Source organism: Chiloscyllium plagiosum, unplaced genomic scaffold (assembly GCF_037043375.1).
Source record: "Chiloscyllium plagiosum isolate Xiang-an unplaced genomic scaffold, Cpla_swu_hap1 HiC_scaffold_15, whole genome shotgun sequence".
Taxonomy (NCBI): Eukaryota; Metazoa; Chordata; class Chondrichthyes; order Orectolobiformes; family Hemiscylliidae; genus Chiloscyllium; species Chiloscyllium plagiosum.
Genome location: NW_028270153.1, coordinates 63,052,580 through 63,080,424, shown reverse-complemented (window position 1 = coordinate 63,080,424; position 27,845 = coordinate 63,052,580). Strand labels below are relative to the sequence as shown.

General features: G+C 39.9%; 1 protein-coding gene across 2 annotated transcripts in view; it reads left to right on the top strand.

Annotated features, from left to right (window-relative positions):
- Positions 1–27,845, top strand: part of LOC122559992 (guanine nucleotide-binding protein G(s) subunit alpha) — a 316,490-nt gene that overhangs the window by 221,949 nt on the left and 66,696 nt on the right. For both annotated transcript variants that reach the window (XM_043710125.2, XM_043710126.2), the window contains exon 5: positions 3,759–3,856. In XM_043710125.2, coding sequence (XP_043566060.2) covers positions 3,759–3,856 — 98 coding nt within the window. The remainder of the gene's footprint in view (positions 1–3,758; positions 3,857–27,845) is intronic.

Here is a 27,845-nt window from a genome sequence, read left to right as displayed (position 1 = left end):
CTCGTTCTGATTTTTCTTCAGACATCAGGTAAAACACCAAAAAAACATGGTAATTTTGGAGTTAAGAATTTTGGGTAGTCTCTGAGATATCTTGGATTTCAGTGGCAGTATGAGTCATAGTTGTTCAATGAAGTAACTGAAGTGTTCAGCTGTTGCTCTGGAGTTTTTACTGGTTTGATTGAGATCACTTAGGTGTGTATACATTGTATTTCTGGTGTCCATGCAATCATTCTGTAAATTTCTGACTCATTCTGTCACATGCTACTCAAGATCAGGTCGGTAGCTTGTTTGTGTTCATGTAGCACATTTGGTCCTTAGCATCTTGAAAACATATTCCTCTTTCCCTGTTCTGCCACGAAGTCTGAATTCCTTTGCTGCAGCACGGTTATTTGACAAGTTGGCAAATGTTAAAATTTTAGCTTAAACAGCTTCAAACTTAGTTCTTTTTGTTGGAGGGCCCATTTTTGTCATTCACCATGTGCAGCTTACTGCATGGACAGGTTTTAAACACCTGCATATCTTTTGGTGACACTGCCCATAATGTCCCATAATCTTCTGTACCAACTTACAGGATGAGTAAAGCATTCATTTCTAAGGTCAAAAGTTTAGTGCAAATACAGCGTGCCTCAGAAAATAGGAGTTGACGTATATGCTGAACATGAGGCCTAAACATGATTTTTGACACAAAAATAGTTATCTTTTATGTTGGGATCTGTGGTACAGTTTTCCACTTGGTTACAGTGGGATTTGAACTCTGAACCTCTGTGATCCTCAACAAAGGAATCTTTCAAATGTGAACCTAGGTAATCTGTTAGACAAGCTATTTAATAAAACTTATACTGGCTTCAGACAGTATTCACAAATGATGGTTCTAGCAGAACTTCTGATAAATGAGCAGCGGCATGAATCCTCACTTCTCTTTGTGTGCTCTCCTCCTCAAGTCCAGAGGCACAGTGTTTGTTTGTTATTAAACTTAGCCAAAGTATGCATTGAAATAATTCACCGCTTTAGCAACTTTGAAGTCAGTGGCTATTGCTAAGAATGTTTTCTTAGTTGTTTCTGTTCTATCATAGCTTCAAATGGCTGCCCAAATATTGATCCAAATCCATGTTGCGCTGACAAAGTGTCAACTTTTAACCCGTGTTCACTTGCATATTACTATAGACCGTTTGAAAGAGATGGCTCCAGAGTATTTTTTGCTTAGACTAGGCAAAGTCACCCCAAAAAGGTATGATTTATGTGAAGCAGAAGAAGCAAGTTTTTTATTTTTATATAGCATTAAACAGTTATTTTAAATATTGCTGCTTCTAACTTAGGGAAGTGTAGTCATCAATTTGTGCACAAAATAAAGCTACGAACGATACCCTGATCCAAAACTGATAATCTGGTTAAATAGATTTCTCATTGACATTTTTGTTCCAATATTCAAAGAATGACTATGCATTTAATTTTGATAAAGAAAACACATATGTTAATGCCAGCATAAAAGGATTTGAATTGTACTTTTATGGGAAACTTTTTTTTAAACATAAAAATTAGGTTTAAACATTTTGTGGAAACTTGTGTTTATGAATGTACTGTTTGTTTGAAAACTCATCTAGAAACTACAAATCATTTTATCCTACAGAAAAGCCGTTTCTTATTCAAACCCCCCCCCTCCCCCCTGCAGATAATCTCTCCAACATTGTCCTTACAGGTCAAAAGTGGAACCTGTCAAAACGTCGCAGCAAAAGTTTGCGTGCGTGCTATTTGGAGACTCAATGCCACCCCCAACCCAACCCCCCCCCCCAGAAAAAGTGGCAGCAGCAGTCTTGTTGTTGGTGTCCAGTGTGGCTGCCTTGGAGAAGGGGCGGACGGGGGAGTGGTTTTGGGCAGGGGTTGGGGGTGGGTGGGCGGGGAAGCGAGTTGGGACGGGTTCGCGTGCAGTGTGCTGCTGCCTCGTCTCCTGAACAGGGAGTGGATTTAACAGAAAACTCAGAGCCCCAGAGGAAATGCATTGAATTAGTTAACCGAATAATAGTTATCCGAACGAAATAGTGCATACCCATCTCATTCAGATAACCGAGGTTCCCCTGTACTTTGGTATAGCTAAGGTCTTCTTTGAATTTGGTCCCAGGGCACCTTCGGGGAAGAATATTGCGCCCTGCTTGAAGGTGCAAGGTCAGTCACTAATTGTAGTGGTGAGAGATGGTTCCGAATCAAGTTTGTGTCAACAGGCACTTGCAGAAAATAGTGTTTCCATACATCTGCATCCCCTATTCTTCAAGGTCACAAAGTTGGAAGGTGCTATTGTAGCTACCTTGGTGAACTGTCATGCTGTATCTTTTCAATAGTACACGCTGCTGTCAAGGTGCAGCAATAGTTATAAGTAGGTGTTGAAATTGATGAATTGGGAGCCAATCAAGCAGGGCTTTGTTTCAGAACGGTAACCACCTGTATTCATGTAGGAGCTATGTTATGAGAATGGCCTTGGACAATTTTATAAGGGGAGAAAGGAAGAGTTGAGGCAAAGATTCCAAAAATGGCGTTAGATTTTTCGAAGGCTTTTGAAGTAAGCAAGTGGTGGGTGAGGAGAGTTTCAATTATGCCCATTTTGGGAATTTGGGGCAGAAGGGATCAGTTCCACTCAGCATCTCTGTGATATGTGCACAACTTCAGAGTGTCTAGTGCAACCTAAACATGTGTATTTATGCATAAAAGTAGGCAATGTTGCAAAAACACTGCAGGTAAAGCTTTTTTTTTGAAGATAAGTATTTTGGGTCTGCGTTGCTGAAAGATCAAATGCTTGAGAAAGCTCATCCATTCTCTGCAGATGCAGTTTGGCCTCCCTATTTTCATTCTAGTTTGATGTGGTTTCAGATTTCCAACAAATGCAGTTGCTATTTTGCATTTGTAGATGCCTGTATTAGAGAGTACATGTATCACACTTCAGAAAGAGTGTAACGGAGGGAGTGCAGGTTAGATTTATTAGAATTACACTTGGACACCTGGGGGTTGATTTATGAGGAACAGTTGCACAAACTAGGTAATATTCCCTCCTGTTTTGAACTTCAAAAGCTAACTTGATCAAAGTTTTTCAGATAGAGGCTGGTACAAATACAACATTTAAAAGGCATCTGGATGGGTATATGAATAGGAAGGGTGTAGAGAGGCATGGGCCAAATGGTCAGGTTGGGATGTCTGGTTGACATGGATGAGTTGGATTGAAGGGTCTGTTTCTGTGCTGTATGAGTCCATCAATACGGGAAATAGGGTAGATGGAGATGGTGAATCTGTTCCAATTTGAGAGTCTGTTACTTGGAGACCATAATCTTAAAATTAAAGTTAGATGTTTTGAGGAAACACCTCTTTGTGCAAATGTTGGTGAGAGTTTTGAATTCTGTTCTGCAAACAGCAGCTGATGCTCAATCATTTGGTGATTTTAAAATTTGAGATTAATTTTTATTAGCCAAGTATTTTAGAAATATGAAGCACAGATGGGTGTATGGAATTAGGTCTGAGATCAACAGTGGTGTAATTGAATAGCAAAACAAGCATGAGGAGCCAAATGTCCCAATCCTCTTCCATTATGCTGCTAATGGTGCAGAACTATATGATTATCCAACATCCTTATGACTTTACCGATATCTATTGCACCAGTCATTGTACAGAGATAGCCAGCAATGCATAAAGTACCACGTTTGTATGTAATTTTCACCACTCTTAAAATATGATTTGAACTTTTGAGATGCTAATAAGATTTAAATGTTTTGTTTCAGGAGTTCTACGAACATACAACAATCCTCTGGCGGGATGAAGGTGTGAAAGCATGCTACGAGAGGTCAAATGAGTATCAGCTCATTGACTGCGCACACTAGTAAGTTATCTTCTCTTCGTAAATTGGTGGTGAGGAATGGGCAGTGTAGAATTTGCTCTAATGCAGAGTGTTATGTAATTTTAATATAAACTCTAGTTATGGAAATTATCTAGTAATCCAATCCCTGCATTACTTGCTAATATTGCTTCTAAAACCAACACTGGAAATTGCTTTAGGTGTTGATTTTTTTGGTAAACTAAAAACTCTTTTATTGTAATTTGAAGAGGCTATGCCACTGTTGCCTGAAGGTCCAAGTACACTTTAAAAGGATTTTTCTACCTTTTGTCATGGTATGTGATAAGACCTTGGTCAAAGGTAAACTTATTAAAATCTCAGCTTGTAAGGATAGAAGAGGCAACTGAAAAAGGAACAGGAAAGACCATGGAGGGAAACCAGTTTGAAAATTTAAGCATACACCATCTGGTGCCTGCATGGTTTGATCAAGCACATTGGTGATGTGATGGGTAACTTTGTGGGATTAGAATGTGGGATGCAGATTTTGAGAAGTTTATGTATGGTGTAGACAACTGGCCAGCTAGAAGAGTACTGGAATAGTTCAGACTTGAGGTAACAAAGGCATTGATGAAAGTTTTGATAGCTGTGGGCAGGGGTTGGGTTGAGTGCTTATTTTAATAGCTAGTTTTCAATTCTGAATCTATTTTATATTGATGGATCGACTTGATGTGAGGAACAGCAATGAAGCCTTTAACAACTTTAGCACTTCATTCTTGAATACACAATTTTAAAAGAAATGTGTTTAGGCTAAGTGAATGTAGAAAGAAATGTAAAAGGATGTTAAAATACTTTGGTTACAAAAGGACACTGAAGAAATGAAGCGCAGGACTTAAGTACAGCACTTTTTCAGTATTACAACAAAGACCAAGTGGTTTGAAGAGATGTTTAAAAAGACAAAATTAGTTTGCAGGAAAACAGACTTGCTAAGTGATTATTCATCAGTGGTCACAGTTGCAGTGGATTAATTTGGGTACTAGAAAAATGCTGCTGGACTGACTAAATGCAAATTTGGTACGAAGATTTGAGACATGTAAATCTGGCCAGGTATATGCAGGCCTATTGACTTTCTATTAATCAACAGTAGCTTAGTGTTAAACATGGTACGTGATCAGGGACCATGCAACTACCACTGCCCTTGATGGCTGCCAACACCTTGATGTTCCCAAATCTTATACCTGTTCTGCTTAAAATAATGGTGTATTTACTTTTTTTTTTCTCTTCCTGTTTTACTGTCAAGTTCTAGCTTTTAACTTCGAAGTAAATTTCCAACAAATTATAGACAGCTCTTGATGATCACCTGCAAAGTTTCCTCCTATATGCTGTTTTCCACACAGCTTTCTCAATACCTGTGTGTTGTCCTTCTGGGTCTCAAACCACAATTACGTCGCTTTTATTTAACTTCCATTGTCTAGGCTACAGTCTAATTTTTGTAATGTAGTAATATTAACCAAATGCAGCATTTTAGTAATCTCATTCTGTCAATAGTAGATAAAATTATGGAAATCATTCTGGTTAGCAGCAGTATTTCAGAAGCAAAAATGAGCAAGTTACTCACTAAGTCCTCTGAAGCGCCCACAGATTTTGCCTTAAAAGGCAGATGCAGGAAAGACAGCATGGAGGAAAGCAATGATAACTTGGCATCCTCTCTAGAAAAATGAATTGAGGTCACAAACTAGTGTCTCAAGCGCCCATCTGTCTACTTACAACAAACCTGGAGTTGTATCTAAGCTTACGCTTGCAGTCCCAGAACTGGAAATTGTTACCAATGTAGCGTAGATGAAAATGCCAATATTGCTGTTATTTTCTTATGGCTGCTGTCATCTAAAGCAAGGCTGCTCTCTCTGCTATGAACATTACGAAGCATTCCATAAGGCATTAAGCATACCACATATACCACAAAATGAGTTTTATTTGGTAATTGGTTCACATATTTGGCAATTGTTTTCTAAATTATCATGCAATATGAAAAGATACCCCACACAGCACTGACCCTAAACTCTTCAACTGATTTTTGGTTGATGATATAACTAACTACCGAAAGAAAATTTTGCTCCACATGGTGGCCTTTGTAATCAAGCTAGACTCTTAATGAAGAGGTGCTCTGTGTCTTGATCTTGAAAATTGTTGTCGAGAGTGTGGTGCTGGAAAAGCACAGCAGGTCAGGCTGCATCAGAGGAGCAGGAGAATCAACGTTTTGGGCATAAGCCCCTCATCAGAAATGGGGCTGGGGGCTGAGAGATATATGGGAGGGGGTGGGGGTGGGAAAGGTAGCTGAGAATGTGATAGGTAGATGAAGGTGAGGGAGAAGGTGATAGGTCAGAGAGGAGGGTGGCATGAATAGATGGGAAAGGTGATGGACTGGTCAGGAGAGCGGTGCTGAGTTGGAGGCTTGGGGCCAGTATAATGTGGGAGGAGCAGAAATGAGGAAACTGGTGAAATCCACGCTGATTCAGTGTGCAGGGTCCCAAGGTGAAATATGAGGCATTCTTCCTCCAGGCGTTGAGTGGTAAGAGTTTGGCGATGGAGAAGGCCCAGGACCTCCTTGTCCTTGGCGGAGTGGGAGGGGAGTGAAGTGTTCAGCCACGGGGCGGTAGGGTTGTTTGGTGCACGTGTCTCAGACATGTTCTCTGAAAGGTCGACAAGTAGGCCTCCTGTCTCCCCAATGTAGAGGAGACCTCATCAGGTGCTACAGATATAGTAGATAACATTGGTGGAGGTACCAGTAAATTTCTGTCAGATGTGAAAGGATCCTTTGGGATCTTGGGCAGAGGTGAGGTTTCGCACTTGCTGCAGTGGCAAGGGAAGGTGCCAGGAGTGGGGTGTGGGCTGGTGAGGGGAACGGATCTGACGAGGGAGTCGTGGAGGGAATGGTCTCTTTGAAATGCTGATAGGGGTGGGGAGGGAAAAATGTATCTGGTGGTGGGGTTTGTTTGTAGGTGGCAGAAGTGGTGGAGGATGATGCGATGTATGTAGAGGTTGGCGGGGTGGAAGGTGAGGACCAGAGGGGCTCTGGACATTGGTGGAGGTACCGGTAAATTTCTGACATTGGTGGAGCCTCTTGAAGATTGTTCTTATGGCTTGACTGGTCTTGAAGTTGCTCCTTTAGAATTTACAACAAATGATCTTTGGACAGCAAGAGTATTTTTGGACGGGAGGAATATCTGAAACCTCTTATTAAATACCAGGAAACCTTGCAGATAATTTGTGATTATTCCATTACAATTAAGATGACTTCCCTTGGGGTTCTCTACTTGTTTTTTGTTACAGTATTATCTGACACAATAGCTGTTCATGACCTTGTCTGTTTTTGTTTTGTAGTCCATATTGTAGAATGGCCTACCACTTTAGGGTGATATCCAGTCCAAGTGACAAGTCCCAGTGGCTTCAGGTTTCCCTTGAAACATAGGATGCCTGATTAATTGCTACAACAGGGATCTACATTTGGGCTGAGAGGAATAGTTTGTAGTAGTGAGAGTTTCTCCCAGCAATTCTGCTTCAAATAAGGAATAATCATTTGCAAAAGTGTACATCTTAGGCTGTTCAACAGCATTTTTCTGCTATTTTTAATTATGATTTTTGAAGTTTTGCTTGATAATTGGATGAGTGTGGTAATGTCTGCTGAGATTGAAAAAAAAACTGGCATAAGATGTCATCTGAAGGAATTGCCCAGCAGTTAATAATTCATGCAGAAAAACTGTCTTCGCTTCAATTGTAAGCACTCTTGAAGATCCTAGGTCTTTGCATGCCCCTGATATTGTATATCTCAACATGCAACATCATGCCTGTAGCTTTCATACTTAAGAAACTCAATTTTGCATTTATTTTAACTGCATTATGAATACTACATGCTGCATATCCCAGCCAGTAACCAATTACAGGTACCTATTTTTTACTATTGAGAAGTTTTTAAAAAAGTTATTCTGTATTTAGTACTATTGTTAAGATTTTCTTTTACTCCTTTTAGTCAAAAACCAGTGGTTTTCTTGTAAATTTTCATGTCCACATAGTTAATGAAATTAAACAGTGTAAATTCACCAGCTTTTGGATGGCTTTTCAGCCAAATCATTGAATGCTGAATGAAAACTGAACCGTTGAAACTTTATACTGGAATTTTGTCCCATTTGCTGAAATGTCAACTTTCCAAAATAATTGTGATATCCTCATTCCAGTGTAGATTAGAAAATTAAGAGTTTTCTGTTTGCTTTTCCCTTGATCTCTCCTTAGGTACTTGGCCTCTCATGCACTTGCAATGTCAAGCTTTCAGGCTTGGTTACGAGCTCACTCAAGTTATAGAGTCATACAGTACAGAAATAGGCCCTTTGGTCCAACCAATCCATGCTGAACATAATCCCAAGCTAAACTAGTCCCACCCTGCCTGCTCCTGGCCCATATCCCTCCAAACCTTTCCTTTTCATACTTCATGGGGACAGCACGGTGGCACAGTGGTTAGCGCCAGAGACCCGGGTTCAATTCCTGCCTCAGGCAAGTGGCTGTGTGGAGTTTGCATATTCTCCCCGTGTCTGCATGGGTTTCCTCCGGGTGCTCCGGTTTCCTCCCACAGTCCAAAGATGTGCAGGTTAGGGTGAATTAGCCATGCTAAATTGCCTGTGGTGTTAGGTGAGGGGTTAAATGTAGGGGAAAGGGTCTGGGTTTGTTACTGTTTGGAGGGTCAGTGTGAACGTGGGCCAAAGGGCCTGTTTCCACACTGTAAGTAATCTAATCTATTCACGTATTTACTCAAATGTAACTTTTAATTGTTGTAACTGTACCCACATCCACCACTTTCTCTGGAAGTTCATTCCACACATGAACCACTCAGTTTATATTTTTTTTAAAAGCCCCTCGTCTTTTTAAAATCTTTCTTCTCTCACCTTAAAAATATGTCCCCTAATCTTGAAATCCCCCACCCTAGGGAAATGATACTTGCCATTCTCCTTATCTTTGCTTACAGTCTCCCACACCCCCACCCCCATCACAACTTTGCCCTTTTCGTGTCTTCGTGTGCTTTGCCACCAGTAGAAAAGACCCATTTCTCCTTTTCGCACCTTAATTTACACCTGTTTCACATCTGTCTTTCTCTTTTCATTGCAATTAACAACCTCTTTGTATTTTACACTGTGCCTTCACACAATGTCCCCCTTGCTTCTTTGCCTCTGCAAAAGGTTTAAAAACCGTCATTTACAGTTCTGCAGAAGTAATATTGGGCTGGAATGGACCTGTCTCTCCAGCATTTGGTTTTCTCTCTTTGTGACTTACTGTGAAACTGCTCTATCTCTATCATAATTTAGATGTGAAAGCATTCCAATATCTTACTAATATGTTGAGGTGAATCTGCAACCCTCAAAATATGCACTCTAATACCTTTTTCTTCACATTGATAATCTGTTTATCATGCCAGTGATTTACTATTTGTGTATGAATGCTGCACAGTTAACTGTGTTTATTTTGTATCAAATAAACTCTCTTTCTTCTTCCACCCCCCCCCCCTCCCCCCCACCCGCCACAACCCAGATCATTTTTTTAAGCTACAGGAATTGTTGCAAACATTTTCAACTGTCTAAAATGAGGAAACACTTTAAAGTCTGTTAACAACGGAGTATTCATGCATACTTGTGTTGTTTAAGTTTAGGCTAGAGAGCTGATAATGCTTTTGGTTCACAAGTTGTTTTGAGCAGGTGATCAAAGAGCACGATCATGTGATCAGCTGATAAAGATGCTGCCAAATCTGCTCAGTATTTCCAGTATTTTCTATTTTTGTTTTCAGCATCTGCAGTATTTTGCTTTCATATGAGCTGCTGCTGTCACTTAAGTAAAAGCTTAAACAATATTGAACTAAAAATAGAAAATTCTGGAAATGCTTGACTGATCTGGCACAATTTGTGGTAAAAGAAGCTGACTTTCTTCAGAACTGGGAGTGCTTAGAGCCTCCAGGCTTTCAGCAATAACAGTGGCAAAGAGGTAATGTGGGAAAAAAAATTAAAGATCAGCAGTAGAAGTAGGCCACTGTGCCCAATTGAACATGTTCTGCCATTCACAGAGATCATGATTGATTTGCTAATGACCTTAACTCCTCTTTCTTAGCTGTCCATCATTACCTTCAATTCCCTTGTGAATCAAAACTGCAATTCAGCTTTGAATATATTCAACGACCCAATCTCCACAGTTCTCGGGAGAAGACAATTTCAAAGACCCTCTGAGAAAAGAAATTTCCCTCCATCTCCGTCATAAATAGGATATGCTTAATTTTGAACTTAGCCCTCAAATTCTAGATTAAAGTTCTAGAAAACATTCAGCACCTACCCAGTAGAGTCTTAGTCTGAGATTATGCCCGCTGGTCCTAGACACACTCACAGGGGAATCCACTTCTCTGCATCAGCCCTATCAAGCCAGTTAAGAATGTTGTGTTTCAAGATGCCTCTCATTCTTTTTGGCTCCACTGAGATCAAGCCCAACCTTCTCGATCTCTCCTCACAATAAAAGCTCTCTCCTCCCCAACCCCTACATCCAGGATCAACTAAGTTAACCAGCTTTGGACTGTCTGCAATGCCAGTTTATCTGAGATAAAGGGACCAAATGTTCAGTGTTCTAGGTGTTGTATGATTTGTGCTTGATTTCAGATGTTTCCTTAAAACCCTCCATTTTGACCAAGTCATTTTCCAGTCTTCCTAGTTTTTTCCCCTTATGTCTTTATTAAACCTCCCAAAATTATTAAATGTTTAAGATTCTTTATAAAATTCAAATTTATCTTATTCCACCAGCATATCAATGTCTTATAACATGCAGATTTGATTTTCCTGAGTCATCTCCTTGCACCCCTCTTTATAATCTCTCATACAGAAATTTATTGTGTATATGCTGTTCTGTTGTATGTCCAGTTGTTTTTATTGGTCTCTGAATGTAGAAGTATTATTCACACTGCAAGTTGTCATGGCACTGTTGTGAATGGTATCTGTGCTTGAACTTATTTTGTGCATGCAACACTAGCTTAAGTTTAATATTTTTCCTCTGTGATAAAGTAATCTCTTCAAAACTGACATCCCAGTCCAGAGTTCTTGTTGGTACATGGCTGAACATTTTCTGCTTCCTTGCCTTTATTCCTTGCAATCTCTTTCATTCTGTATTTCTGTATCTTGTTTTGCAATTTTCATTGTCAGATACTTTTAAAAGCAGTGAATTATGATTATTCCTGCTAAAGTTAGTTTCTTTGCAAATTATGAGGTTAGCATCACAAGATTCTGTGTAATAACAGTCCAAAGATGTGCAGGTCAGGTGAATTGGCCATGCTAAATTGCCCGTAGTATTAGGTAAGGGGTACATGTAGGGGTATGGGTGGGTTGCGCTTCGGCGGGGCGGTGTGGACTTGTTGGGCCGAAGGGCCTGTTTCTACACTGTAAGTAATCTAATCTAAACCCTGATATCAGCAGCAAATAAATGAACCTATTGAGAAAAAGTATTTTTTCTATAACTCCGGACTCCCAAGTCGTTCAGGAATCCATCTGTCAGCCTTGAGCTTACTCAGTTAATCAGGCTCCATAGGTCACTAAATAGAGAATTTGTCCTAGACAGAAGTGGGTGCTGCAGATGCTGGAGTTCAAGATTAAAGTGGTGCTGGAAAAGCACAGCAGGTCAAGCAGCATCCGAGGAGCAGGAAAATTGATGTTTTAGACAAAAGTCCTTCATCAGGAATCAGCGAATTTGTCCTTGTCACCATCATAAATGTTCACCCCTTAGCATGAAACTATGTGCTTTCTTTTTCTGGATTCTACCTCTTGTGGAGCACCCTTTTAGAATATTCCTCTTAAGCCCTCTCACTGTTTTATATTTCAGACATATCTCAGTTTTTAAAATTGCCAATGTGTATATGCCCAATATGTTCAGTCTTTCATTACAGATATTTCTGGGTTCTTTACGTAAACTCACCAATCACACACACAGGCTTGGCAAACTATTGTTAGATTGTATTTACTTGAAGATTAGAATACACACATTGCAGGAAAGCTCAACAGGTCTACTTCAACAGTCAAAACTAACAGATCCATAGTCTGCTGATTACATTCTACTTTGCATTCCAGTACTGCTATGATGCAAGCTGGTTATTTCCATATTTTTATGGTGATATTACAAAATCTTTCTACCAAGAATCAATTTACTGAACTTTCTCCAATGTACTTATATAATCTCTGAATAAGACCTCTGGGTGTGTGTTCACCAGTGTCCTGTGTAGTTGTAGCAAAACTTCCCTACCTTTTATTCTCCAACTGCCCTTGCAGTAAAGGTCAACATTTCATTTATGCTACTAATTGCTTGTAATTAAAAGCAAGCTTTTTTGCACTTGCGTGCTTTGATTGATGAGCAGATCACTGCACTACAGCTTTCAGTAAATTTCTTTCAATTTGAATAATACCATGATGAATGCTTTTTCTCATGACATACCCCATCTGTCAAACACGGTGGCTCAGTGGTTAGCACTGCTGCCTCATAGCACCGGGGACCCGGGTTCAATTCCCACCTCGGGCAACTATCTGTGTGGAGTTTGTACGTTCTCCCCGTGTCTGCGTGGGTTTCCTCCCACAGTCCAAAGATGTGCAGGTTAGGGTGGATTGGCCATGTTAAATTGCCCGTAGTGTTAGGTGGATTAGTCAGGGGTAAATGTTGGGAAATGGGTTTGGTTGGGTTGCTCTTCAGAGGTCGGTGTGGACTTGTTGGGCTGAAGGGCCTGTTTCCACACTGTAGGGAATCTAATCATGTTAATCCCTTTTAAAAAAAAAGTGTGCCCGACACTCACTCTAAGCGTTTGGATTGTTTCTGTTCTTGCAGCTTGATTTCCCATATATCTTTATACTGTTATCAAATTTGACCCCACTCAGTTCCTCCATCGAAGTATGAATAGTTGAGGCCTAAGCACTGACAAACTGCAATTGACTCATTTATTCTGACTCTATTTCGTGTCAGTTAACTAGTTCTGTATCCATGGCTAACATCATGTGTAATTTGACACTTTATCAAATCTCTTTTGAAAATTCAGATGCAGTTATGTGTATTGGTCTCCCTTTATCCTTATTGCACATTGCCCTGCCAAATAATTTAACACTTTCTTTTCCAAACAGCTCCCCTTTCATAAACCCATGCTGATTCTGCTTGGTTGCATTTTGATTTATTAAATATTCTGGTTCCTTCATAATGGATTCCATAGTTTGCCCAATTACATGTTTTACCTGACCAATTAATGTACTGTTTTCTGTCATCCTTCTGTCTTGAGTAGAAGCTTCAGATTGTTTTCCAATCGGCTAGGAAATTTCTGAAATCTGGGGAACTTTTGGGCACAACCAATGCATCCATTATCTCTGTAGCTGTTTCTCTTCCCTAGATTGTAGGCCATCAGGTGTAGAGAATCTGGTGGCCTTTAGTCCCAGTATTCTGTATTACTAGGATAATGTTACTGTAAAATTGTACTGAGTTTAGGTCTCTAAATGACGTATAACACCTGATCCTCATGGTCATGTTAGTGGGAGTAAATGACACTTGAACTATACAAAGTTAGAGTTACTAACTGGAGTGAAGCACCTGAATCCAGTGGCCAGGCATTATTTGTTTATACAGCTTGCAGTGTAGAATTGTAATGCACTTATGATTTATTACTTGGTTGTCAGTGTCATTGTGCTATTGTAAACTTAGGTTTTCAGACCTTTATACCTTTCTACTACAGCTGGTGAGATTATTATAATACTTCTCCTGATGTAAACTATTGTTCAATTCCATTTCATGCCTTGGAGGATTAAGATCCTTAAACTGCACATTTGCACTGAACCAAATACATTAATTCCCAGTTTGATTCTGACTCGTTAATTGGACAAAGTTTGAAATGACCATTTCTACTTCCTTCTCTGTTCTGGCTAGAAATGTGTTTCTGAATCCTGGGTAAAAACTGGATTGCACTTCCTTTCTTGTGTTCTCTCTTTCAAAACCGATTCTGCATATTAATTTGAATTGTTTTTGAAACAAACAAATTTTTTGTTTTTAAAACTGGAAGACTTGTAAAAGGATATTATGTGATCAGTAGTACTCTTTGAATTCAAGGTGCACTGCCCATTGATGCCCTCTGTGGACCATCTAATGGTCTTGTTAATATACATTTGCACCAGTTTTAACTCTAGGCTTGACAGAGCACTTCATTGCTGTATATCCTTTATGTAAGCATGATTGAATGAATAAGTGTATTCATTTCCTATAATGCAAACCTCATTAAATTTTGAAATGCAGGTTTAATTTGAATATTGAGATCAGTAATTCTAGATCATGACCTCTGTTTTTTATGTAGCCTTGCGTTTTTTTTCTTCTTGGCCATTTCATTTTCTTGACTTTTGGATGGCAGCTATGAAGGTTCAAATGCACAGGGATAGCAGGCTAACTTGCCCTCAATGTTACAAGTAGCTTGTGAAAAATCATAGATGGGTATGAAAATTTGAGTGTAAGTGAATCCTGTGATATTAATTTGTTATAGCTGACCATTTGTAGGCACAATGTCTCTGAGAACATGAAGAGTTCAAAGTTTGATTGACAGATCACCAAGTGTGGAAGAGACTAAGCTGCTCCTCCAATCAGAAATTTTGCCTTTCCAAAGTTCACTGATGCAGTTCCTCCAGTTTCAGGCTTGTTTCCTCTCGTTCAGCATGCTCGTCCAGAGACCGTATCTATGAAAGATTCCTTTCCTCCCTTACTCCTCATCCGATGATTGCAAGTCATGGAGCAATTATCATGGACCATGAATCTGACCTGTTTGAACAAGTGAAACGGTCTCTTCAGGATCAAAAACAGCAACGTCCATGTTACAGCAAGATGTTTCCAACTTGAGTATCAGTGCTGCACTCATGATTGATGCATACAAAATCCAAGTTCAATTCAAACAGAAAACAGGAGAGAAAATGTGCCTGAAGAGGGAATTATGAAGTAGGTAGATGCCCTTGGAGAAATAAGGTATAAAAAAGTAAAGGAGCTGATTGGTCCAATTGCCAAAAATAAATTGTAAGACAGAACCAGGGACACAAAAACCACTAGTATCAACCTTTGCCCAGCCAAAACTCTGAGGTCATATAATGAATGTGGTAATTTTGAACATGAATTGGCATTCCTAAAATGGGAGGCTGTCTCCTGTAATAATCCTGACAGTCCTCCAACAAATGATCCAGCTTTTTGTGTCTTGATAATTCGGAAGCGTTATGACTTATTTGGTCATGAAACAACGATTCATTACTTTGAGACCATCAAAACAAATTTAAATGGGTGAAAGTTAGAAGACTGGTATCAATTTGTGATGGAGATGACCCAAATATTGTAAACAACAGCAAAACTTCAGGCCTATACATTTGGATCTCTATCAAACCTGTAGTGTGCTCTTTCAGTTAAGTTTAATTTCAACACGGTTCAACGGTAGTGAGGGGTGAATGACATATTGGGTGTTGCCTTGCATTAACTAAGTCAAAGGAATTTAAGACCGATGTTACTGTTTAGTCAGAATTTGTAAAAGAAAAGAAAGGCATCCTGCACCTCTCTCAAAATTGTTTTCAAGGTCAGTAACTAGTAGAGGAAAGATCTATCCCATTATATTAAAAGAAAGAACTGTGGATGCCAAAGATCAGAAAAATAAACATAAATTGTTGGAGAAACGTAGTCATTCTGAAAGCATCTGTGGAGAGAAAATAATTCATGTTTCAAGTCCAGTGACCCTTCTTTAGAACTGAGGCACTTTGGCTATCATCGTAAGGGTCCCACTCTAGATCAAATACGATATTCAGCATGCGTTTATGTTTGAGAATTACCACGTTTTCATTTTATTCCCTCAACTATGTACCCCAGTATCATTGTGTCATCTTATGAGCTATGGTTTTCAATGGAATTGTTTCAGAACTTGCCAGACCGTAGTTTAGTTCCTAGGCTTATCAAAATCTTGTTGAATATGTGTGCTGGAAAAGCACAGCAGATCAGGCAGCATCCGAGAAGCAGGAGAGTAGATGTTTCAGGCAAAAGCCCTTCATCAGGAATTGACTTTGCTCCTTGGATGTTGCCTGACCTGCTGTGCTTTTCCAGCACCACACTCTCGACTCTAATCTCCAGCATCTGCAATCCTCCCTTTCCCTTTATCAAAATTTTGTTCCAGCAGTGTTGCCACTGACATAATCTTCAAAAGTTTGATTGCCATCTGATGAAGAACTACAGAAACTGGTAGTTTTGGCATTGAGTAATTTTTCTCATCTGTAAGTGAATTTGCTGTTCTGTCATAAGGCTAAATTTTTTTTGTCCCTTAAAACTGGACACTACTTGACTTGGCCTGCTTAGGTGTGTTTCTGACAAAGATGTAACCAAGTGGACTTGTTTTCTTGACTCATTTGGCTGTTGTGGTTCTGTTCGCCGAGCTGGGAATTTGTATTGCAGACATTTCGTCCCATCTAGGTGACATCCTCAGTGCTTGGGAGCCTCCTGTGAAGCGCTTCTGTGATGTTTCCTCCGGCATTTATAGTGATTTGTATCTGCCACTTCCGGTTGTCAGTTCCAGCTGTCCGCTGCAGTGGCCGGTATATTGGGTCCAGGTCGATGTGCTTATTGATTTGAATCAGTGGATGAGTGCCATGCCTTTAGGAATTCCCTGGCTGTTCTCTGTTTGGCTTGTCCGATAATAGTAGTGTTGTCCCAGTCGAACTCATGTTGCTTGTCATCTGAGTTTGTGGCTACTAAGGATAGCTGGTCATGTCGTTTCGCCAATATACCGGCCACTGCAGTGGACAGCTGGAACTGGCAACCGGAAGCGGCAGATACAAATCACTATAAATGCCGGAGGAAACATCACAGAAGCGCTTCACAGGAGGCTCCCAAGCACTGAGGATGTCACCTAGACAGGGGACGAAACATCTGCAACACAAATTCCCAGCTCGGCGAACAGAGCCATGACAACGAGCACCCGAGCTACAAATCTTCTCCCAAACTTTGACTCATTTGTCCTTGGACATAATTTTCCAAGCACATTCCTCCAGATTCTTGTCTCAGTTTTTCACTGCTGAATTCTCTTAGTACAACACGGTTATTTGAGTTAGTGACAGTTATGACCTTTTGCTTAAAGCCAGTATCATAGTTCACTTGCTTTATTTTGGAAGACTCATTTCTCTGTTGTTGTCATTATGCGATCTGCTCTCCAGAGATGTCTCATTCAAACACTGTCCATATCACTTATTGGATTCTTGGTAACCGGTTATAAGATACCAGTAAGGAAAAAATGCATTTAGGATGTGAGAAATTGAGGGTGACTAATGTAAGTGTAGCACGTCACAGCCGGAGGATTCAACTTCTATGCAGTGTATCCAAAAATAAAAAGCGTGACTTTGAGGACTTGGGAAAATTGTCATGTCCCAAGTCGACTTGTACATAGCGACTTGTAGTGTGCAAAAACAATGATGGTTCTTCAGGACTTGAATTGGTTGATTTGATTTTGAAGAAAGAGGTGAATTTTGGGTTGAAATGTATTTTTGGGCAATTAATTCATGTGACTCCAATGTTTCTCTGCCATTTCTCAGTAACGACTGTTTATATGATACAAACTAGAATAGTTTTGTGTCCCATCCTTGTATTAATATTGATTCCTACTCTGCAGTATTGTCTTTAATAATTGCTGTTAGATGAAATTTGGGAAAATTCCTTTTGGAATTTTACGCCTATCCCTCAATGCTATTTGTATTCATTCTTAGAATATTTTAGAATGATAATTTGAATGACAATTAAGGAAACAAATGTACTCTGGATGTGGACAAACGGAGACTGTTGACAAGGTTGTGAGAGAAGTTGCAAGGGATCAGGGGAGAAGGAGGCTGTTTTAACTAGAAGATGATACATCGAACTGGGAATGTGAGAAGTTGAAATCACTAAGACGTAATGACCTACAAATTATTATGGAATCTTTTGCTAAAAGCTCCATATGTTCAAGAACTCTATCTGGGAAAAATACAGTGATGCTTCTGTAACGAATACTAACAATTTGTTTCAATCTGAGATACAGTAAAAATGAAATTGTAACTGCCTGATTACAATCTTCCTTGTATGTATGCAGTGGAATTACAATAGCTGTGACATTGCTGGTCCATGGAGAATGTGTTTAAGATAATGGCCTTTTTTATGTAGGAACATATTAATTATCTTAGAGAAAAAATTATTTTGGTAACTTGTACCTATTGTATTCTGTTCTACGTTGTGGCTTTAAGTCTAATGGAGGAGGGATAATTATTGAGGATATTGGTAAATTCGTCTAATTCTGCTTCTGCCTGAGTCCAAATGCCTTTTATATTAATATGAATGCGGAAATCATTTTGGTACATAGCTGCATTACCTAATAAATGAGTCAGTGGGAAAAGAAAAGGAGCCACTGAAAACCAAACCTGATGAAAAGAACTTTTTTCCGCCTAGTTTCCAGCAACCGCAGTACCTTTGCCGTACTTCACCCTGGCCATTTATGTGGTTAGTTTTGATTTTTTAAAATCAGAAAATATTTATTATTTAGTTGCAAAGAATATTTTTCAGTATTCAGAATCCAACTGTCTGAATAAAATTAGCACATTATTGCAGGTAAATGGCTTGGTGAAAATTTACTGGAAGGCTTTTGCCATTTTTAAACTGGTCGATTAAGCCAGTGGTTATATGACAACAATGTATATAAGCTAATTCACTATATTTTCATTTGTACATGAGATTAATATTTGTGGTGCTTCATGTGAGGTTCAGGCCTTCTGAATGTTTTTTTCCCAAATATTGCCTTCGGCCATGTACAGAGGAACATAGTATAATATGAATGACTAGACTGTGAAATATATGGTGTACGGTGTGTTTTTCACACAACCTGAGTTTTTGATGGGATTTAAAAGAGGTATGAAGTACAAAAATCCCAAGGTTTTGTTAAACCAATAAAAAAAAAGTTCAATCCCACTGATTATGGTTCCCAATTCTTGGCATCTGTAGGATGTGGAGTGAGTTCAATGGGAAAAGCAGAACCTGATGATAAGGGGCCTAGAATCAGGAGCCCATGATTTATTTCCCAGGCCCTGCTGAAAAATGAGGTGCCAAGAAGCATTATGCCATTGAGAGAGTTGAGCTTTCTCTCAGCCAGTGCAACATGTCAAAGCTCAGCAGTTCTGGGCCAGACTACGAAGAGGCTTCATAGACATTCCCATCCTCAGGTGACAACCCAGCATGACTGTGAGAAAGCAAAGCAAATGTTATTTTGAAACTGTCTTCAGCTAGGAAGTGTTGAGTAGATATGATTCACTTTAGCCCCTCCCTGGTTCGCCACCTTTGGTCAATTGGGTTCATTCCACATGATGTCAAGAAATGGCTAAGCATACTGGGCATAACAAAGCTTGTGGGCCCTAGCAGCAACTTCTGGTGCTGGAAACCTGCTCCACAGATTGTTGACAGCACTAACAAGTGACATTTAATCAACAGTAAAGTGCCCATGAATGCTTAAGGTACTTATTGCAGCCTTGGTTGAGACATGGCTATAGGAATTCTAGGATGAAGTAACAATGACTGTCCTTTCATCAAGGCAGCGGTGGAGAAAGCAAGGACTACAGATGCTGGAGATCAGAGTCGAGAGTGTGGTGCATGAAAAGCACGGCAGATCACCCTGACCTGCTGTGCTTTTCCAGCACCACACTTGATCAAGATAGTGGTTACGAGTGACATCAAGAAGCCCAAGTAAAACTCAAATCTTTGGGAATCTGGCTGAGTGAAGATATTTCTACTTGTTAGATACTTAACACAAAATCCTTTAACCTGTCAGCCAAGTGCTCCCTGACTTGCAGGAGCTATTACCCAACTTGCATAGCCATTTTTTGTGTAATTTGTTTTTGTTAGTGGGTTCAGAGGCTTTTAAAGAAAACAGTTTATCCATGAATTTGCATGTTTCAAATGACGTTTTGTCATGTGTGTTTTTAGAGGGAATAGCTGGATGTTCACTACAGAACTGCAGAATTTAGTTAGTTTTAGACTTTGCCATGCATGCTGATTTTTGAATAATGAACTGAGCATTTAGAAATGAGTTTTATTGAAGATATGAGCTGTTAAATTACCTTATGTGATAACTGCATCAAGAATGAGGGGGAAAAGTTCATCCTTCAGCAGCAGCAGTTTCAATAGTGTGTGTGCATATTACAGAAATGGGCAGTTAGGCACAACCAGTCTATCTCACTGTTTACGCTCCACTGCGTACTTAGATTTCAACTTTCGTTCATTTATATATTGGGGAGCTAGAAAATTTCTTGCTGCTATCTTATTACCTTAAGTAATTGATCTTTGGTAAACTGCCTGCGTGAATGAAATTTATTTGCATGTTATACTTGCAACGGAACATAAATAGCTGCTCAGTTGTAGATGATTGTTAAATGTACATAATGAATACTGAGAACTTTTGTTTTTAATAAGGCATGCATTTTTGTCAGATCAAACCAATTCCAATTTGGTTTAGACTAAAAGACCTTGAGAAAAAGGAACAGGAGTTGGCTATTCAGCCCTTCAAACCCACTCCACAATTCGATAGGATCATAGCTGACCTGACATTTCTCATGTCCTCTTTCCTATGCTTTCCCCCTAGGTTTTCCTTTTGATCAAGAATCTATCTTTCTCAGCCTTAAATATACACAAGGACTCTGCCTTCCACATGCTCTGCTACAAGGAATTCCAAAGATACTCAACCACCTGAGAAATTCCTCCTCTTATAGGGGCCTGTACTGTGCTGTCATGTTCTATGTTCTGTATGTTCGATCTCTGTCTTAAATTGGTGCTCTTTAATTCTGAAACTGTGCCTTCTGGTCCTAGCCTTTCCCATGAGGTGAAACGTGTTCTCGGCATTTACCCTGTCAAGGTCCTTCAGAATCTGATGTGCTTCAATGTAATCATCTCTCATACTTCTAAATTCCAGTGAGTAGAGTCTCAGACCTTTGCTTGTAAAACAATTCTTCCATACTGGGAATCATCCTTCTCTGAACTACCTTCAGTAAAATGATATCTTCAATAACGAGGCCAAAAGTGCTGTCAGTACTCCAGATGTGGTCTTGCCACACCTTGTACAGTTGCAGTAGGACTTCCCTACTCTTATACTCCAACTCCCTTGAAATAAGGGCCAACATCTCATTAGCCTTCCTGATTGCCTGTTGCACCTGTGTGCTAGCTTTGTGTTTTGTTCACAAATATGCAATACAAAGGGCATCTTTCTTCAAGTTTTCTCCATCTAAATACAATGTTCTTTTGTTCTCCCTCCCAAAGTGAACACCACATTTTTCAATATTTTACGTCATTTGCCAACTTTTTGCCTACTTAATCTATCTCTCTGTAAGCTGTTTGTATCCCTCTCAATGTGCCTTTTCACCTATTTTTATAATCTCCAAATTTGATTACAGTACCCTCTTCCTTCCTCAGTCGTATAATGTATATAGTAAGCAGTTGCAGCCTCAACACTGTGGAACTCCGCGAGTTTACATGAAAGAGCACCCCTTATCCTCATGTGCTGTCTCCTACCAATTAGCCAAATCTCTATAAATGGTTTAAAATATGTTTTTATATTCGAGTATGGCTGTTGACCTGCAATATACACCACCAAATATATTGAGATAATTCCATCCATTGTTAGCCATGACCCTATTTTTTCTGGTTTTATTGTAGCTATTACATTTTAATAAATCTTACAAAAGTGCTATTGACATGTTTATCTACATGCAAAACTAGGTTCTAATTTAATTACATTAACAAGGAGGGTAAGTTTGCTTCAGGTTCGACCCTTATGCACAAGACACTACTTGCTGACATTAAAGATAAATTGCAAGTTTAAAACAAAACTATTCTCCTCATCTGTCCATAAACAGGTTGTGATCTAATCTTTCTCTCTTTTCAAACAATAGGTGCATGTGTGTTCCCACTCCCTGTTTGGTGAACACTGACCTTGTTAGTACCACAAAGTTGAAGCATTAAATCAGAAATAGAACTTATTTGACCCACACTTCGGGCACACTTAGAGGGGGATTATGTCACAATACTGTACAGACACACTTGTGAACATACCATGAGTGATTGAATTGAAAAGGAGAAGAGATTATTCATTTATCAACAAGTTAAACTGGCATCCTTCAGTTGCTTTGTACTTATCAATGGAAGGAGCAGTTACCATCGACACAAAGGTTTCCATTGCAAATAAACAACTGTGGCCAATCTCCGAAGTTGAATGAAATGAAATTAATACATCGTCTTACATAATATGTCTAATTTGCAATTCTATTATGTAGGGGTTTTTCTTGGAGGTAATTATCTCTGTAGCAGTTTCTAATACTATCCTTTGCATTCCAGACCCATCAGAAGGTACATATGTTTTTGTTTACCCTGCTGATTTTTGACTTCTGGAAAGTTACTGTGAAGTTAAGTCGTGTGATTATAACAACCATTTTTGTTGCACTGTTTTAACATTTTGTAGGAGTCACTAAACATGTAAAATTGTTCTCCTAATTCACCCACTGATACAGGAACTACCAGAAAACTGTTCATAAGTTTGTCATATTATTCGCACGGGCCTATTGTCTTGAGACCTATACCAAGGGCCTGACCAAGATCTATCTTAATTTGTTTAACCTCTCTTAACTTCTGTGGTTTTGAATATGCTCAAATGCTGGCACTTAAATGCTGGTATTCTTTTAAATAAATAAAGCTTTTAATCAGGTTCAGCAGTTGTTAATGAAAATGGTTTTGTGTCCTGCCTTAAATTCCAAACAACTTCAGACATGTAACTGAATGCATATCATAGGAACATGTATACACCCTTCTGCCCATTTGAGGCATTCAATGTCTTTTATTCAGCCCACCCCAATAAACCTGTACACCACTGGTAATTGGAAATCTATCAATCTTTTCCCAAGCATACTCAAAAGACTGAACCTCCACAGTCCTTTCTGGTACAGAATTTTGAACAGTAAAACAATTCTTTCTAAGTAAAAAGAACTCTCTACGTTATTTTGAAATTGTGACCCCTGGTTTCATAATCCAAAAAAAGTAATTTACATATATTCTGGCTGTTAAGTGTCTTGTCAGTTTCAATATGATCAGCTTTGATTCAACAAAACTCTAGAGAATACAGACCCAGTTTGTCCGATCTATGTCCATGGGAAATTCCTGCCATCTTGAAGCAATATAAGGATAGTCCAACTAGATAAAGGGCCATACTGGACCTTGTATTGGCTAATGAGCCTGGCCAGGTCACTGACCTTCCAGTGGGAGAGCATTTTGGAAACCATGATCACAACTCCTTAAGTTTTAGGATAGCTATGAATAAGGATAAGTCAGGACCTCGTGGGAAGGTACTAAATTGGGGGAGGGCAAATTACATCAGCATTAGGCAGGAGCTAGGGAGTGTTAATTGGGAGGAGCTAGGGAGTATTAATTGGGAGGAGCTGTTATCAGGCGACTCCACATTTGACGTGGGAATTGTTCGAAGACCTGCTGAGAGTTCAGACTAGCGTGTTCCAGTAATGAAGCTAAGGGACCCTTTGATAATAAGTGAGATTGTGATTTTAGTCAAAAGATAAAAAAGAATGTATAAGGTTTAGGAAGAAAATTGCACAAAGTTCATGAGGAATGTAAAGAAAGCAGGAAAGAACTCAAATAGGGAATCAGGAGAGCAAAGGGCTACAAAATGACCTTGGCAAGTAGGGTTAAAAAGAATCCCAAGACATTCTGTACATATATTAAAAACAGAAGGATAACTCGGGAGAAGGTAGAACCTCTAGGGGAACTTGTGCTTGGAGGCAGAGGGTGTGGGTGAGGTCCAAATGTATACTCTCTCAAATTATTCACCCAGGAGAAGGATATAGAAGATAGTGAGATTTGTGTGGAGCATACTAATACATTAAGGCATTTGGAGATTAAGGCGGATGTGATGTTGGGTCTCTCTTCAAAGAGTATTAAAGTGGATAAGGCCCCAGGGCCCAGTGGTTATTGAGAAAGGGAAGAGAGGAAGTTGCTGGGGTCATGACCAAGATCTTTGTATCCTTATTGCCATTGGAGAGGTCCCAGAGGACCTGTGTTCAAGAAGGGAACTTGAGATACAGATGGTTCTGTATCTCGTGCAATCCCGTATTATAAGAAAATCATCATAGCAGCACCATTTAAACTAACAGGGCTGGAATTGTGTTATAATCAATGCATGCTTTAAAACTTCGCACTTTAGAAACAGTTAGTCAATCGTGTTGTAGCAAATTTGTGTTAATGAAACGCATGTTCTAGTGGAATAACATGTAATCAGAATTGGCTTGCTCATAGAAGGCAGAGGTAGTGGTGGAAGGGTGTTTTTCAGGCTGAAGGTCTGTGACCAGTGGTGTTCTGCAGAGATCAGTACTGGGACATCTGCTGTTTGTGATATATATAAATGACTTGGGTGAAAATGTAGATGGGTGGGTTAGTAAGTTTGCAGATGATACAAAAATGGGTGGAGTTGTACATTGTGTAGAATATTGTCAAAGGATCCAGTGGGATGTAGATCATTTGCAGGTATGGGTGGAGAAATGGCGATGGAGTTTAATCAGGTGAGGTGAGGTGCTGCACTTTGGGAGGTCAAATGTTAAGGCAAAGTATACAGTTAATGGCAGAATGTTGATGAGAATTGATGTACTGAGGGATCTTGGGGTTTAAGTCCACAACTGAAAGTGGCCATGCAAGTAGATAGGGTGGTAATGAAGGCATATGGCATGCTTGTCATTCATGGTTGGGGAATTGAGTACAAGAGTCAGGATGTCATGTTGTAGCTTTATAAGATTTTGATTAGGCCACACTTGGAGTACTATGTCCAACCCTACTTGCCCCATTACAGGAAGTATATGGAGGCTTTGGAGAGGGTGCAGAAGAGGTTTACCCGGATGCTGCCTGGATTACAGGGCGTGAACTATAAGGAGAGGCTAGAAAAACTTGAGTTGCTTACTTGGGTTGCTTTCTTTTGGAGGGAGATGAGACTGAGGTGAGACCTGGTTGAAATCTATAAAATTGAGATACCCAGATAAGGTTGACAATCTTTTGAGTGGTAGGAGTTTGGAAAGTACTGCCAGGGGTAACGGTCGAGGATGATATGATAGATGCGTTTCGGGGGCTTTTCGATAAGCGCATGAATATGCAAGGAATGGAGGGATATTGACCTAGGGCAGGCAGAAACGATTAGTTTGATTTGGAGTCATGTTTGGCACATCATGGGCTAAAGGGCCCATTCCTGTGTTATACAGTTCTATGTTCTATCCTGGGAACAGAGCTAGTGAACCTTTGTTGCACTTGTTCTATAGCAACAGTATTCTTCCTGAAATAAGGAGACCAAAACTGCACACAGGTGTGAGCTAAAGCAAGTTCTTATACAATTGCAACAAGACTTCACTACTCCAGTACAAATTCTCTTGCAGTGAAGTCTAACATTTCATTAACATTCTAATGACTTGCTGCACCTGCATGATAATTTTTAGTGACTTCATTCATTTGTGACATGTCAGCACTGCTGGCTGGGCAGCATTTATTGCCCGTCTCGAATTGTTCTTGAGAAGGTGGTGATGAGCTGCTGGCTTGAACCACTCCATTCTGTGTGCTGTAGGTAGATCCACAATGGCCCTAGGGATCCAGGGAATTCCAGGATTTTGACCCAGCGACAGTGAGAGAATAATGATCTATTTCCAGATTAGGATGGTGAGTTGCTTGGAGGGGAACTTGCTGGTGGAGTCCCCATGTACAGTATCTGCTGCTCTTGTCCTTCTAGATGGAAGTGGTTGTAGATTTTGAAGCTGCTGTCTCAGGATCTTTGGTGAATTTCTGTAGTGCATCTTGTGGATAGTATACAATACCGCTTCTGAGCGCCAGTTGTGATGGAGGGAGCGGATGTTTGTGGTTGTGGTGCCAATCAAATAGGCTGCTTTGTTCTGATTGGTGTCAAGTTTCTGTGTGGTGTTGTGCTGCACTCATCCAAGAAAATAGAGCATTCCAGAACATGCCTGACCTCTGCTTTGTCGATGAAATGCAGGCACTGGTGACTCGGGACGTGAGTTACTCGCTGCTAGGCTCCTAGCCTCTGACTTTGTCTTTTTATCACTGTAATGATATGATGAGTCCAATTGAGTTTAAGGCCAATGTTAGTTCTCAGGTTGTTGATCGTGGGGTATTCAGTAATGGTAATGCCATTGAACATCCGGGTTAGTGGTAGATTTTCTCTTGATGAAGATGGTCATCACCTAGTATTTGTGTGGCGCGATTGTTACTTGACACTTGTCAGCCCAAGTCTGGATATCATCTAGGTCCTTTTGCATTTGATCATCCTTGAACACCACCCTGAGAAACTCTACAGAGATGTCTTGGAGCTGAGATGACTGACCTACAACAACCACAATCAGCTTCCTATTTGCCAGGTATGACTCTGATGAACTGAAGCTTTTTCCACTGCCATTGATTTCTGTTTTCTTGGGCTCCTTGGTGCCACAGTCAATCAACTGCAGCCTTAAAGTCAAGGGCAGTCAGTCTAACCTCCCCTCTGGAATTCAGCTCTTTTGTCCATGTTTGAACTAAGGCTGTAATGAGGCCAGGAGTTGAGTGGCCCTGGCTGAACCCAAACTGGGTGTCACTGAGCAGGTGCTGCTTAGTAGTTGAAGGATACTGTTGCTATAGAACAAGTGCAACAAAGATTCACTAGCTCTGTTCCCAGGATGGAACATAGAACTGTATAACACAGGAATGGGCCCTTTAGCCCATGATGTGCCAAACATGACTCCAAATCAAACTAATCGTTTCTGCCTGCCCTAGGTCAATATCCCTCCATTCCTCGCATATTCATGCGCTTATCGAAAAGCCCCAAACGTACCTATCATATCGGCCTCGACCGTTACCCCTGGCAGTGCTTTCCAAACTCCTACCACTCAAAAGATTGTCAACCTTATCTGGGTATCTCAATTTTATAGATGTCAACCAGGTCTCCCCTCAGCCTCATCTCCCTCCAACAAGGATACTCAATCATCTCCCTCCCTAATGCAACAAGGATACTCAGGTCCCTTTGTACATTTGATCATTTCCAACTTCTTACCATTTGAGAAATACTCTGCATGTCTGTTTCTGCCACCAAAGTGGATAACCTACATTTTTTAACATGATATTCCATCTGCCATATTCTTGCCCGTTTAAATCCCCATGAAACTGCTTTACATCATCCTCGCAACATTCATTCCCACATCACTGTCATCCACAAATTTGGAAATAGTACATTTGGTTCCCAACTCCAAATCATTGATATATACAATGGGGCCCAAGTACTGATTCTTTGCGATACATCATTAAAAGCAGCCTGCCAACTTGAGACCAGTTTATTCCTATTCTGTTTCTATCTGTTAGCCATCATGCTAGTACATTACTTCCTATCCCATTTACTTTAACCTTTCTAATCAGTCTCTTGGGGACAATGCTAATCAAAACCTTCTGAAATAACTAAGTACACCACGTCCATCTGTTCTCTTTTTATCAATTTTGTCGTATCATTTTCAAAAACACAAAAACATCTATCAAATACTATTTCAAAACCATGTCTAATCAGATCACTGTCAGCCAGGTGTTTATCCTATCATATTTACAAATTTTAATAGTTACCCTACTACTGGTTAAGACTAACGTATCTGTCATTAGCTGTTTTGTCTTCGGCTTTTCTTTTATAGTGGGATGACATTTGCCATCTTTCAATCTACAAGGATAATTCCAGAATCTAGAGAATTTTTGGAAGATAATCCGCAGTGCATTGTTTATCTCAACTCTCCAGGATGAAGACACAGATTTATCAGCTTTTCAGCAACATTTATTTTCTGCAGCACAGTCTTTCAACTAATGTTAATTTCCTTTATTCATTCTCCTGAGTCACTTGGATCTCTCCCAGTGAGATTTCCAGTAACGTCCTCAGGGA